This window comes from Aethalodelphis obliquidens, unplaced genomic scaffold, assembly GCF_003676395.1.
Source record: "Aethalodelphis obliquidens isolate GAN/ISIS:26980383/991018 unplaced genomic scaffold, ASM367639v1 scaffold28, whole genome shotgun sequence".
Lineage (NCBI taxonomy): Eukaryota > Metazoa > Chordata > Mammalia > Artiodactyla > Delphinidae > Aethalodelphis > Aethalodelphis obliquidens.
Genome location: NW_020837972.1, coordinates 16,255,884 through 16,270,497, shown reverse-complemented (window position 1 = coordinate 16,270,497; position 14,614 = coordinate 16,255,884). Strand labels below are relative to the sequence as shown.

The window sequence follows — 14,614 nt, the reverse complement described above, 5'->3', positions numbered from 1 at the left end:
TTCCCTTTCATCACTTTAAGTATATCATCCCACTCCCTTCTGGCTTTTAGAGTTTCTGCTGAGAAATCAGCTGTTAACCTTATGGGAGTTCCCTTGTATGTTATTTGTCTTTTTTCCCTTGCTGCTATCAATAATTTTTCTTTGTCTTTAATTTTTGCCAATTTGATTACTAAGTGTCCTGGCGTGTTTCTCCTTGGGTTTATCCTGTATGGGACTCTCTGTGCTTCCTGGACTTGGGTGGCTATTTCCTTTCCCATGTTAGGGAAGTTTTCGACTATAATCTCTTCAAATATTTTCTCGAGTCCTTTCTCTCTTTCTTCTCCTTCTGGGACCCCTATAATGTGAATGTTTTTGCGTTTAATGCTGTCCCAGAGGTCTCTTAGGGTGTCTTCATTTCTTTTCATTCTTTTTTCTTTATTCTGTTCCGCAGCAGTGAATTCCAGCATTCTGTCTTCCAGGTCACTTATCTGTTCTTTTGCCTCAGTTATTCTGCTGTTGATTCCTTCTAGTGTAGTTTTCATTTCGGTTATTGTATTGTTCATCTCTGTTTGTTTGTTCTTTAATTCTTCTAGGTCTTTGTTAAACATTTCTTGCATCTTCTCGATCTTTGCCTCCATTCTTTTTCCGAGGTCCTGGATCATCTTCACTATCATTATTCTGAATTCTTTTTCTGGAAGGTTGCCTATCTCCACTTCATTTAGTTGTTTTCCTGGGGTTGTATCTTGTTCCTTCATCTGGTACATAGCTCTCTGCCTTTTCATTTTGTCTGTCTTTCTGTGAATGTGGTTTTTGTTCCACAGGCTGCAGGATTGTAGTTCTTCTTGCTTCTGCTGTCTGCCCTCTGGTGGATGAGGCTATCTAAGAGGCTTATGTAAGTTTCCTAGTGGGAGGGACTGGTGGTGGGTAGAGCTGACAGTTGCTCTGGTGGGCAGAGCTCAGTAAAACTTTAATCTAATTGACTGTTGATGGGTGGGGCTGGGTTCCCTCCCTGTTGGTTGTTTTGCCTGAGGCGACCCAACACTGGAGCCTACCTGGGCTCTTTGGTGGGGCTAATGACAGACTCTGGGAGGGCTCACGCCAAGGATTACTTCTCAGAACTTCTGCTGCCAGTGTCCTTGTCCCCACGGTGAGCCACAGCCACCCCCACCCCCCGCCTCTGCAGGAGACCCTCCAACGCTAGCAGGTAGGTCTGGTTGAGTCTCCCCTGGGTCCCGATGCGCACACTACTTTGTGTGTGCCCTCCAAGAGTGGAGTCTCTGTTTCCCCCAGTCCTGTCGAAGTCCTGCAATCAATTCCCACTAAGCTTCAAAGTCTGATTATCTAGGAATTCCTCCTCCCGTTGCCGGACCCCCAGGTTGGGAAGCCTGACGTGGGGCTCAGAACCTTCACTCCAGTGGGTGGACTTCTGTGGTATAAATGTTCTCCAGTCTGTGAGTCACCCACCCAGCAGTTAAAGGATTTGATTTTATGTGATTGCGCCCCTCCTGCCGTCTCCTTGTGGCTTCTCCTTTGTCTTTGGGTGTGGGGTATCTTTTTTGGTGAGTTCCAGTGTCCTCCTGTCGATGATTGTCCAGCAGCTTGTTGTGATTCTGGTGTTCTCGAAAGAGGGAGTGAGAGCACGTCCTTCTACTCCTCCATCTTGGTTCCTCTCCCAACTTCATTCCTTTTTATGGCTGAATCATATTCCATTGTATGGATATACCCACATTTTATTTCTCCATTCATCCGGTGATGGACATTGTTTCCATTTTGGAGGCTATCACACATGAATAATGCTGCTGTGAACATTCTTGTAGAAGCAGCAGCTGTTTCCGTTTGTGAGGAGTTGGCTTCTGAGATGAAATTTATTGGCCACCGTAGGAGTCAGGTGCTTATATGATAATATAGGAAGACCATTTGGGGATCATTTATGCTTAAAAAAGGAGCAGGGAAAGCGGCAGGTAGCCATCAGAGCCAGTCATCAACAGCCTGCGAAGGCCGCCTCTGTCCCTGCCAAATTGTTCCCAGCCATCTCTGCAGCAGATGATGGGGTGACCCCGCCTATGCTTTGAGCCTCACAGGGTGACAGGGTGAAGCCTAATGGGCTGGCCTTTGCTGGGCCCTTCTCTTCTCAACCTCAGTTTTAGAGTTTGCCTCCCTTTTCCTGCAAGTCTGTTGTTTATTTCACCTTTTATGTTTAATGAGATCAAAGTTGCAAGACACCAAAGACTGATATTGGCCCAGAGGACTTTACTGCCTCTTTATTCCCTCACCTCAGTCCCAGCAGCACCTGGGGATTACCTGCCCTTGCCCTCAGCCCACCGATGGGATGTTTTGGTTGTCCCAATGGTCCAGCACTCTGGAGCTCTTAGGGCTCAGTCAGTCGTTAGAGGCCTTGGGCCCATGGCCCACTAGCTGTCTGCAGGGAGACCAGCTGGTGTGAGCAGGCAGCTGTAGGGCCTCATTGGTTATCCAGTTACAACTCTCCTCCCAGGAGACTTGACACCCTATTCTTTGGCAGAAACGTAAAAGCCAGTGAGTGTGAGTTTTAAACAAAGAGGAGTTTCTTCCTAGGAATGTACAGACATCACGCGTGCCCTTCCCTCGTGCAAGGGCAGTTGCCCTTTGGGCCTAGGGCTCACAATAGACATTAGTCCTGCATAGCAAGCCCAACGGCTCCCCTTAGGAGGGGCATTGTTTGCTTGATGATGGCAAAGGGTTTGGGCCTCTCCTTAGGGACTTTCCCTCACGTTTCCCAGTTTCCCATCGCACTGCCCATGTCTGTCACCCCAGGCAGCTCTAGCTGGGGACACCAGGACACTTCTTCCCACCAACTTGGTCTCCTGCTCTGATCACACATTGCCGAGTTGAGGGCCCTTCTCTTCGTCGGAGGTGTCCCCTGGGCCTGTGTGCGGAGGGCAGTTCTGTTGACGACCGTTTCCTGAAGGCTGGCTATGTGCCAGGCCAAGTCAGGCGTGCTGCTCGTTTCCCCCAGGAAACGCACCTGGGGGCTGAAGACGAGCGTCACGGTTCCTGCCCTGCAAGAGCTTAGAGCCTAAAGCCCTTGGTGAACAGGCCCCAGTGTGGAGCCCACAGGTGACTTGTGACATGTGCCATGATTTTAGGTGTTAGGCCCCTAGATTAACAGCTATTTTTATAGTTCCTTGCTATTTTTTGCACATGATGCTGGTTTTCCATTTACAGAGGGGATACAAAGTCTCCTTTGAAACTTTCATGTGAGCAAGAAAAACGGGGGGGAGAATCTAAAAGAAGTTAAGTAAATAATGTCCGTCCCAGGTGGTGCGGGGCCGCGGGAAACCTTGGTTCAGGGCCGTGCCAGCATTGCGCTGGATCTTAACACGGGTTTTCTGTTTGGTGAGCAGGAAGCAAGGCAGCGAAGACAGCCTCCGGGGCCCCGACCCGCCTCCCGTGGGGGAGGAGGAAACGCTCTTGTGAAAGGCGGCCCAGGGGTGGAGAGTCGGGGGGCCCTGGCCCCCGGCTCCGGCAAGCGGACGCATCCTCCGTGGCCGGACGAGGTGATGGAGTAGCTGCCGGACCTCGACCTCGCATGCACGTCTCACCTCCGCGGGCCGCGCCCTGCGTTTCCATAGCAGCATGTCCTACGGAAACCGAGCACGTGTGTAGAGCCTTGACCATCATCTCTGGTTATTGTTGTTGTTGTTTTTCCCATTTGTTTGTTTGATTTCTTTATTGTTTTAAAGGAGACAAAAAAAAAAAAAAAAGACGACTCCATGACATCGACCTTGGCCGCTGGCTGGCTGAATGGGAGGGTGTGAGGAGTTGCAGACCCAAAGCCACGTACATTTGGGGACACTTGCTTTTTAAAATGTTTTTATGCCAAAAATCCTTCCTTGTGAACTGAGAATCATGTCAGATATTCCAAGTGAATGTGTGTGGAGTTTGAAAATTGGGGAAAACTGGCAGGAAACTCTGGTGGTGTGGTCTGAGACCACACTCGCTGCATTTGAAAGGGAGGGGAAGAGCGGGTGTGATTTTGCACAAAACCCCAAGACCCGAACCGTGGCACCTTCTAGAACTGTGGACTCAAGGAGTCAGGACAGGGCTGGCCCTCAGTAGTTGCAGGGAGCTTCGATGCAACTTATTCTTAAGAAGGACTTAAAAAATTTTTTTATAAGTAGAGCTGTAGTCAGGAAAACGGAAAGGGCTTGACACCTAACAGCTTCACAGGGGGGATTTTCCAGCCTCAGAGGCGCATTCAGTGGCTGTGGTGGAACATCTACCCTAAAGGACTGAACGAGTGTGTTTCTTTATGACAGCCGCTCAAAGCTGAAACTTTTCTTCAGTAGTTGAGGGAGCTCTGGTAAATCTCTTGTTAAATTACAAAAACTTCAGGGTGAAATCCTACACTTCCATGTACATTACGTGGCTTAAGAGTAAACAACAACAAAAAATACTTTCAATTTTCTAACCAGTCTGAACTCTAGAGCAGTTCAGAAATCATTTCGAGCTTCCAGGATCTCTCCCATGGCTTCAGGGATGTGATCGGAGTTAGAGCCAATGAAATCTATGCCTGTATATTAGCAGCTCACCTTGTTTATAACGTGTGTATTCTAGAGGCTGCTAAGGTTCTGTTTTCTTCTTAAATACTAGCTGATTGTTGTAGTCAATGAAACACTTATCCAGTTTCTGGAGGGCCAGTTAAGAAATGCTTTCATTCAGCTGAGACACAAAAGATCATCCTTACCGGCAAAGCTCTGTTTGGATCTATACAATAACTTTAGGGCACCCTTTAAGAGAAGATGATTGAAACCTAGAGCAGTCCTCAGGTCCACGGGAACCAGGGCTTGGTACAGGGAATTCCTTTTTGTAGCCAGAAGTCCAGAAAGAAAAAGTTTACCTTTTTGACTTCCAACTAACCTTGGGAAGTTTGGCTGCGGTTCAAGTGGACTTCTTCCAGAGCCACACATAGGTGAGTGTGAAGTTCAAGAGGGAGGAAAATTGGAAGGGCTTCGTCTTCCTTCCTTCTTTGGAATTCCCAGTGCTCTGTGGAATCTGGCTTGGGGGAAACAGTGTCAGTAACTGGGCTCAGAAGGACGTGCTTTCCTTTGGTTTCTGGCTCATCAGTGCTGGTACGAGGACTTTTTGCAGAGAGACAGAGAAGCAGGCCTTGTTCCCCCCATCCAGCGCGTTCACAGAGCCCGGGTGTTCTTGGCGTCCATCAGTCTTCATAAGCTCTTGACTGTAGTTTAGCCAGACTTTTCTTGCTACCTTAAAAGCAGTACCGAGTTAGAGAATGCTGGTTTCCAAGAGCAAAGGACACCCATCTGCTGGAGGGTCCTCTGGCCTGCTTGCTTGCTTTCTGTAATCTGGTACTTCCTCTCACCTCCTGTGCTTGTTTAAATTTACAGGCTCCAGCCTTCCTGGGAGCAAACAGGGTCTGGTTAGTTTGCAGTAAGCACCTTGCAGTGGTTCAGGTCAACCAGTCCTTAGTCTTAGTCCTAGCCCGTCTGTTTGGACTCTGGCCTGGCCGAGTGGCTCGCCTAGGGAGGGCGGGCAGCATGCAGAGCGTCTGCAGAACTTCTCCTGTGTTTACACAACTGCATCAGGTGACGCCATTTCTCCCACCACGAAACTCTCCGTCTAAGGGTTCACATGTGGAATGCCAGCGATCAGGCAGCACTGAGCTATGTAGGTGAGTGGGTTGGGGGAGGCCCACGTTCATTACTTTTTTTTTTTTTTAAACTAAGAAACACCAAAGAAAGCTGTGGAAAGGAACCGCCCCACTGAGAAAAGTATAAGCAGAGAGGGCTGTAACATAAAGCATTAGAGCTACTTGGAGCGCAAACTCTTGGGGTTTGTCTCCACTCCTAAAGCACAAACGTTGATTTTTTTCAAAAGCCGGCTCTGTCAGGAAAGGGCAGAAGCTTTTCCAGGTAAGCAAAAAGGATGCCTATCCGTCTCTTCCATTACTGGCTCATCTGTGGGACCAGTTTGGTGTAAGCAAGCGGTGGCCTGCACCTGTGGCTTTGAAGCAGCACATGTTCTCTACCCATCTTCCTTCTGTCCTGTTCCACTTCCCCATCTACTCCGCAGCCTGGCCAGTGGCTCCCATAAAGCCTTATCTTGCCCCTTGTTGGCACTTGGGGCCTGAGAGGCCATCTCCCCTCTGGTCTGGGCTTTTCCGTGAGTTAGGGCTCCCCTCCTCAAAGCCTTTCAGGACAAGGAGGGGAAAGCTGTGCATTTAGACACAGGTTCCACCTGTCGCTCTCACCCATCTTCCAAAGGGGAGCTTCACGTTGCCAGGGGAAAAGAACCAAGACCTCCACTCACTTCCAAGGTGCTAGGGAAGGTTTCAAGGTCGTTGATTCCCATCTTCTCTTCAGCTTTACGGGCCGAGTTTCGTGGGACTGCTGACTTTTCTATCCTGTGATTGACTTCATGCCCGATGCTTCTGTTTTATTCCTGATCCTTTCTACTATGCATTTTCCTTTTATCAGGTGTACAAAGTTAAATACTGTGTATTTATCACTAAAAAGTACATGAACTTAAGAGAAAAATAAGCCTTCGGTGTTTTTCCACAAATGTTTAAGCTTCTCTGTAAACTTGAAATAAACAGACAGCAAAATGGTGCAAAGCCTGGGCCTCTTCGGGATGTTTTTGTTGGTCGTTTAATTAAGTCAGTGCTCTCGAGGTCATCTGTCCTTATGTCTGTTTTCTTTCCTTAAGCTGACAGCAAGATCAGATGCCCATCAGGGCTGATGTACTCAGCAAATCCCTAATTTAAGCATGTCCTGGTACCTCGCTACTCAGAGTGTGGTCCCCGGATCAGCAGTGTCAGCATCACCTGGGACTGGGTTAGAAATTCATATTCCCAGGCCACATTTAAACAAGATCCCCAGGTGACTCACCTGTAGGCTGAAGCTTGCAAAGCACTGCTCTGCCAGGCAGGTCACTGGCAGATAGGTTCTTCTGACGGAGACCAAACAGGCGAGCAGCTACGGTAGCAGTTTGAATCACACATTGAATACGTCCCGTGGGTAGGCATGCAACGTGACACTTCACCCGTGAGGTAGGTATTAACCCCATTTTATGGATCATCATCTGTAAACTGAGGCTCAGAAAGTAGGCTGAATTTGTCAGCAGATTCAGTGTTCTGCAGAGCCTTGATGGTTGCCGGTTTTCATGGCCTCTGGAGACTATTTTAGAACGGTTGCTTTCTCTAGACTGCGGGCTGAGGGCTCCCTGTATTCTAAATGTGAACCTAGCCCACAGGATTGCTTTACTAGCTTTGGACTTCAGTTTTCTGTTATCAAGCGACAGTAGATGAAATCTGAAAGATTCCTGTTCCATGACTGCAGAAATACAACATTGAAATACGGGCCTTCCAGAGACAAGAGCAGGTGTTCCTATTCAAAGACCCCACTGAGAATCTGATGAAGGCGAGCAGAAATGCACACCGGTGCATCACTTTGCACAGTTTTAGGGGTTTCAGAATCTCCTAGAAGGTCATCCATGGATGCAAGGCTGAAGGAACCCTACTTAAGAGGCAGTGCCAAGGAGTGCCGACAAGTGGGGCTGTAGCAGAAAGCAAGATGATTCTGGTGAGTTAAAGGACAGTGCCGCCCCCAACCCTCATCCCACCTGGCTGTAGCATTCCATTTTAGAAAAGGGAGGCTGAAAGGAGTCTTCCTCACTCCAGTAACCATCACTCCTTAGCCTGCAAGATCATAAGCCTTTCCTAAAAATTCCAGCTCCATGTGACTGGTGTGTTCAAGCAGGCATTTTTCAGAAAGGTAGCTTGAACCAGAACTTCTTCAAAGGGGTCTGTAAACTTTTTTCTTTTTTCCCCAGAGCAAGAAAAGCCCAGGTTGGCCATTTATCCTGCAGAAGCAGAGCACTTCTAAAATAAACGTTGCCTCAGCAGTTGGAAATGAATTCCTAACGAGGAGGAGGGGCAGGCTGCTTTCTTTAGGGAGATCCTGAACACCTGATGCAGAATAAAGTCGGTGTGAAGGCAAGCTAGAAATAGCTTCATTAACATTTCAAATCGGTGGCAAGGTAGGTGTAGGGGGTGCTGCTTTTGGTTGGAGGTCTCTGGAAGGCAAATGAGGAGGAGGGAGGATAAACCACCTTCATGTCACCTAAAACTGTTCCCTGTAGTGTAGACCCACACTTGTATGTAAAATGTAAGCACCGGTAAGACAAACAGTACACCACAGAAAAAAAATCTCGTAAACTCTATAGGAACACAAGCTAACAAAGATCACACTTCTTAGGTTTTAAGAGAAGGTTAAAGTTGAAAAAAAAAAAACCCTAAGCTCCAGCAATAGACTGTTTCAGGAGCACAGTGAGCTGGGAAAACAAATGGATTTACTGGTCCAAGTAAAGGGGAAGGAAGGAAAGTTCTAGCTCACGCTGTGAAACCACACAGAGATTAAGAAAATCATTTGTTTTAATGTTTGGTCCTCAGTCATCTCAATGTAGCTCTTCTCAAAGGAAAAACACTAGCTCCGCCTCATGACCTCGTGGTTGAAGCCTCGGGTGGGGGGAGGGGAACAGCAGCCTGGAAGTGCCGAAGAGCTACAAGCACAGCCAGGTGTCCCGCCTTCCTTATACAGTGCTTGAGTGGAGCTGCCGGGCCTTGGAGGACTGGGCCTGTCTCGAAGGGGGCTGGAGATGGAAGCTTCTGAGGAGACCCGGCCCTGGAGAAGTCCTCGGCCCTGTAGCCACAGCCACTTCACTGCCCTCGGGCCAGAGCTTGCCCCAGTGACCCCAAAGAGAAGGAACGGCAGAGGTGACCCAGCCACAGACAGGAGGTGACCAACGTGCGTAGTGGTTTACTACGCAAACCCTACACACCAGACATGGGAGCAGCTGGGCAACCCTGCAGTACTTGTGGAGACTGACTCAGAATCTGGAACTTCCTCTGGGGTGACATGGCAGGCAGCCTTTTCTCCCTCCTTGCTGTGCTCTGATGAGGGCCAAGGAGAGCCCAGGTGTGGGGTGGGCATCACTGGTCCGTCTCACTGCCAAGACCCTGCAAAGAACAATATGCTTATCGTCAGTTGATATGCTTATGGATACATGTGCACCGCCCTGTGCTGCCCGCAGGCAAGCCTGGACCATTTCGGGCAGGTGGGAATCGGGGACTTTCCCTGAGGACGTCTGGACAGCCCTTCACAACTGAGCGTATTCAGGTAGGTCCTAGGGGTCCCCAACCCCTCTTTCTCTTCAAGGCGAATTGAAGTAGAGTGTGGACAGAGGTTTTGGCATGATATCCATTATCATAACTAACCTGAGACATCACTGATTAAAATGAAGGCTAGATTTTAAAGAGTGAGTCCATTTGAAGAAAAGTATGAAGTAAAGGCTAGTATAGCTGGTCTAGAAATGGAGCAGATGACAAGAGTCGCATGTGACTGCGCGAGTGGACAACACACCTAGATGACCTAGGGGTTCTCACCGCTGGGACAAGAGGCAGGTGAGGTAGGCCGCTTGGGCCTTCCTGCCGGCTGGGAGCTCAGGAGGCGACCTACCCGCTCATAGTCTTCCACATATTTATATTTCTTCTCCCGATAGTAGTATCTTTTCTTCATGCAGTAGAGGACAATGACATCACACAGCACTGTTGCCTGAATGCAGCACAGGGCAAGAAAGAATGAGGCAGGATGCTGTGGCCCTATTATTCTGTGTGCGCCCCTTCCCACAAAGCCTGGGATCTTCCAAGGAAATGAAGGGCTCCTCCATCTCTCCGGGGGGAAAAGGTTAGGGCCCGAGGAGCGCTGTCTTGGAGAAGGGCAGGAGGAAGCAGGTGGGGATGGGGAAGGGAAATAAGCCTGGAGGGTCGAGCCTAGAAACAAGTCTGGGGTCAAGGGGAAGAACCAGGATGCCAGCAGAGGGTCTCAACTTGCAGTGCTGGGGGGGGTCACAGTCCCAGGCGGGTAGCCAGAGAGGTCTAAGTGAGCCACTCACCACCCCTAAGAGCGCCAAGCCAGAGCCAATGTTGATCATGGTGGGGATGATGTTAAATTTCCCAGCCTGCAGATGATGGGAGAAAAAGAAGTTGTGATAGGGGTGGGGAGAGGGCCCCTTGCCCCTGGCCAGCCCAGAAGAGGACCAGTGGGCTCTGAACGAGGGGAGCCGGCGGCCAGGCTACCTTTCCAAACACGATGATGTCGAATCGGATGCCATAGGCTTTGATGAGCGTGCGGCGCTCGGTGCCGGTCAGGTCGTTGTAGTACTTGGCAAACCTGGTAAAGAAGGCCAGGTTAGAGGGAAAAGGCACAGGGAGGCCTGAGACAGCCTCTGGGTCCTGCTGAGGGACATCAGAGTGAACTCCCAAGGCCCTGGCGGAGTTGGCAATGGCTTAGGGCTCGCTCTGCCTACCGAACGAACCACACTCGAGCACCTCGGGGCTTCTCCAGGCTCATGTGAGCCACGCAGAAGGAGGGCTGGCCTGTTGAGGAGGAAGGCGCTGGGGCCCGCAGGGCAGAGCGTCTGGAATGCTGGCACAAGGGTGCACGGAGAGATCCCTCCTCTGTCATCACCCTCACTTCCTACGACTTAAAACGGAACTTCCTCCTCTGAAAGTCCTTCCTGATACAGCTGAGCCCCGCCTCTCTCAAGGAGACCCTGGCCACTAACAGAAGGTGGCCAGCCAGCAGTGATGGCCAAGTCTGCTTTGTGGGTGGGGGGACCGAGCATCTCAGCACTGGACATTTTTTGTATTAAAGAACCATTGATCCATCAATTGGATGAGTGGATAAACAAAATGTGTTATACCCACACCATGGAATATTATTTAGCCATAAAGAGAAGTACTGATAAATGCCACAACATGGATGAACCTGGAAAAAAACCATGATGCTAGGTGAAAGAAGCCAGTCGCAGAAGGCCACATATCGTATGAGTCCATTCCTATGAAAGTCAAGGATCGGCAAATTAGGTAGATTAGTGGTTGCCAGGGGTTGACGTAGCTGAAGGGATAGAGGGATACAGCTAAAGGGTCTGGGGTTTCTTTCTGAGGTGATGAAAATGTTCTGAAATTGACTGTGGTAACAGTTGCACAACTCTGTGAATATACTAAAAACAACTGAATTCTACACTTTAAATGGGTGAACTGTGTAGTATGTGAACTATATCTCAATAAAACCATTTATAAAGGACCACCAGGAGGGGGAATTCCCTGGCAGTCCAGTGGTTAGGACTCTGTGCTTCCACTGCAGGGGGCACAGGTTCAACCCCTGGTCGGGGAACTAAGATCCCACATGCAAAAATAGAATACGAAGGGGCATGCTGGGGGGATAACCACTGAGACTGATACCATTTGCTGCCCGTGTTATACAGGGGATCCACCAGGAGCCTAAGCTGTGGCCTGAGATCTGTCTGGCCCACAACTTCATGCCGTGGTCCAGGCCCGGGGAACTCAGGTGGGGCCTGATGCTGGTGGAGGTCAGGGGGATGGGTGTCCTTGTGAGGGTCCCATCGGCTTCTCTGTTCTGGGGTTCCAACCCAAGATTGAAGTTTCCCACAGTGGTTTCTACAAGAAACTGTGTAACCGTAGAGATAGAGCAATGCAAATCTGACTCCCTTACTAGGGAAAAATGCAAGGATCTGCCCTTCTATCAGTGAGCCAGATGGTTCACGAGGACAGCAGATGCTCTGTGCATTTGATTCCACACATCACCACTAGAGGGAGACAAGAGCAGCAAAAGAGCACCACTGACCCTACTTGGAAATAGGGTCTTTACAGATGTAATTAGTTAAGATGCAGTCATACTGGATTAGGGTGGACCTCAAATCCAATATGACTGGTGTCCGTAAAAGAAGAGAGACAAAGGACAAAGAGACACAGGCACAGATGGGAGAAGGCCATGTGACGACAGAGGCAGAGACTGAGTAATGTACCTATGAACCAAGGACCACCAAGGATTGTCAGGAGCCACCAGAAGCTGGAAGAGGCAAGTAAGGAGCCTGGCCTGCTGACACACTGATTCTGGGCTTCCAGCCTCCAGAACTGTGAGAGAACAGATTCCTGCTGTTTCAAGCCACCCAGTTTGTGGTCATGTGTTACGGCAGCCCCAGGAAACCAATACACAGCACTTCTAGCGGGGAAATACCAGCAGAGGCCTTTCCTGAGGCTAAAACTTGTATCCCCTGCACCTTGGGAGATTCTGGGGGCCAGATCAACCGAGAAACCAATTCATGGATCAGGCCCCAGAGGCCTTTGGACTGGAGGACCACAGGCTCATCCACTCCTCAAAATTAGTAAGCAGAGGGACTTCCCTGGCGGTCCAGTGGTAAGGACTCCATGCTTCCGCTGCAGGAGGCCTGGGTTCAATCCCTGGTCGGGGAATTAAGATCCCACAAGTGCACAGCCAAAAAAAAAAAAAATGAAAAAGACCCCAGCAGGGTCCTGGCTGAGGCTGGCCGGCCCAGGAAAGCTAAAGCAGACAGTCGTTCTTGAGGCAAGAAAAGGCGAGGAGGGCGCTCACAGGTCGGGATGCCACAGGGGCAAGGCCCTACTTGGACCACTCTCCCTGGCACACGCCTCCCCACCTGCCCTTGGGGTGCCGCCTGAGTGCTGGTCTTGGGTGGGCGTGGAGGCCCCCACTGGGGAGTGATGCAACTACCATCACCCCCAGCACATGAGGAATGGGGCCCAAGCTCACACCCACCTGAAATTGTAGCCTGGGGACACGTTGTGGTCCACGTCCCGGGTGTCCAGGCGGCGGAAGGAATACCTGGGCAAGCAGAGGGAGGCGGCTCTGTCCAGGTTGCAGTCCCATTTGATCTGGATGCCCATGATGCCTCCCTGTGGGTTGCGAACAGACAGAGCAAGCTTTCCTCAGAGCCCATTCTAGAAGGAGATGTGTCAAAGACTGTGTTAGAAAAGCCAGGACCTACACCTACCTCGACAGCCATGTCCTGGAAGTTGTGCCCTGCGTTCTCCACTATTTTGCCAAGTCGGAATATGGGGCAGAAGGGATCTGTTTTAGCGTCATAAATGCACGTCTTGAGGTAGGTAGTGGTGATGTTGGGAAGGATATTCCTCCTAAAGTGGGGAGGAAGCAGAAAATAGGAGCAAGGACAACCTCAAAGAAGAGCCACAAGTTTCCCCAAGACACTGGCGAATTCACACAGCTGGCCGCCACTTACTTGCTGAAATTAAATTTGGGATACCAGATGTTGTTCTTAATCAAAAGAGTGAAGTTTTCTGCAGCCTTTAAAAAAGCAGGCCTGAAAAAAATTACAACGTATTGTTAACAAAAGTACAAACATATGTACACTCCTAATACACCTAGGTAATATTTTTTTTTTGCGGTACATGGGCCTCTCACTGTCGTGGCCTCTCCCGTTGTGGAGCACAGGCTCCGGACGCGCAGGCTCAGCGGCCATGGCTCACGGGCCCAGCCGCTCCGCGGCATGTGGGATCTTCCCGGACCGGGGCACGAACCTGTGTCCCCTGCATCGGCAGGCGGACTCTCAACCACTGCGCCACCAGGGAAGCCCCCTAGGTAATATTTTTAAGTCGCATACCCATGTGTCTTACGATGTCACTTTGCCAAGAAGAAAGTAAAACATATCTCGTCTTTTCTACTTTCCTCTGCATAAACACCAGGTCAAGAGAGGAGACTGCAAACCAAGGCTTCTGATTTCTTCCAGTCATGGAAGGGCAGGGCCTCTTCCTCAAGGCAGTGGGAATTTAAGAACCTGAGGAATAGCTAACGAAGGGCGGGAGGGGTGGTGCCTCGTGGCCTCACTAGAAATCACTCATCCGGCAGGTGCTGGGTTTCAGGGCTTACCTCCCTCAGGTATTCTTGGGAATGCTCAACAGATCTGGTTTAAGAAGCAAAAGCAAAGGTGAATTCACCTACAGGCTTGACACAAAAAGTGCATGTCTGCTGTTGCACCACACCTTGGAAGTGCCACGTCAGCTCCTGCTGACTGTAGGAGTTGAATTTCCCAAGGGGACCCCACTGCTTTGGAGGGTTTCTTCAGGAGGATCTGGCACTGCAGACTGACTCCTCAGTGGTGGGGGGGCCCTGACCCAGGTGGAAGCTTTTTGTTTGTTTGTTTGGCTGCACCACATGGCAGGCAGGATCTTAGTTCCCCCACCAGGGATCAAACCCGTGCCCCCTGCAGTGGAAGCGTGGAGTCTTGACCACTGGACCTCCAGGGAAGCCCCCCAGGTGGAATCTTTGAAGCTATAAAAAGCCTCAGCAGTCTTCCCCACCCTGAGAAAGGAGCAGGGCCAGTGATGAGGCCACACAACGTGGGGAGCTGAGCCTGCCGCTACCGCTGATAAAGACCTTGACCGAGGCACTTCTTTTGGGGCTTTGAATTCCCTCGTCCCTGTATCAAGGGGATGGACTGTATCAACGTTTCTCAAACTTCTGTCACTCCCTATACCGCTGTGTGCCTCATGTGCAATACTTGTCTTTAAGATTAACCCTCCTTTAAAAAAAAATTGAGGTGAAATTCAGAGAACATAAAATTAACCATTTTAAAGTATACAATTCAGGGCTTCCCTGGTGGCGCAGTGGTTGGGGGTCCGCCTGCTGACGCAGGGGATGCCGGTTCGTGTCCCGGTCCGGGAGGGTCCCGCGTGCCGCGTAGCGGCTGGGCCCGTGAGCCATGGCCGCTGGGCCTG

The 14,614-nt window shown here is 50.2% G+C and overlaps 2 protein-coding genes across 7 annotated transcripts in view; one reads left to right on the top strand and one right to left on the bottom strand.

Moving 5' to 3' along the window:
- CAMKK2 (calcium/calmodulin dependent protein kinase kinase 2) overlaps window positions 1–6,596 on the top strand; it is a 56,537-nt gene extending 49,941 nt beyond the window's left edge. For 5 of the 6 annotated variants that reach the window (XM_027124820.1, XM_027124819.1, XM_027124822.1 and 2 more), the window contains one exon: window positions 3,363–6,596. In XM_027124820.1, coding sequence (XP_026980621.1) covers window positions 3,363–3,527 — 165 coding nt within the window. In that variant the 3' untranslated portion in view covers window positions 3,528–6,596. The remainder of the gene's footprint in view (window positions 1–3,362) is intronic. The other variant, XR_003436744.1, reaches the window with a different exon arrangement.
- Window positions 6,597–8,210: 1,614 nt separating this feature from the next.
- P2RX4 (purinergic receptor P2X 4) overlaps window positions 8,211–14,614 on the bottom strand; it is a 16,827-nt gene continuing 10,423 nt past the window's right edge. The window contains exons 6-12 of the mRNA XM_027124824.1: window positions 13,120–13,200; window positions 12,874–13,015; window positions 12,639–12,775; window positions 10,118–10,211; window positions 9,934–9,999; window positions 9,498–9,593; window positions 8,211–8,998 (exon numbers count right to left, since the gene is read on the bottom strand). Of these exons, the coding sequence (XP_026980625.1) occupies window positions 8,972–8,998; window positions 9,498–9,593; window positions 9,934–9,999; window positions 10,118–10,211; window positions 12,639–12,775; window positions 12,874–13,015; window positions 13,120–13,200 (643 nt within the window). The 3' untranslated portion in view covers window positions 8,211–8,971. The remainder of the gene's footprint in view (window positions 8,999–9,497; window positions 9,594–9,933; window positions 10,000–10,117; window positions 10,212–12,638; window positions 12,776–12,873; window positions 13,016–13,119; window positions 13,201–14,614) is intronic.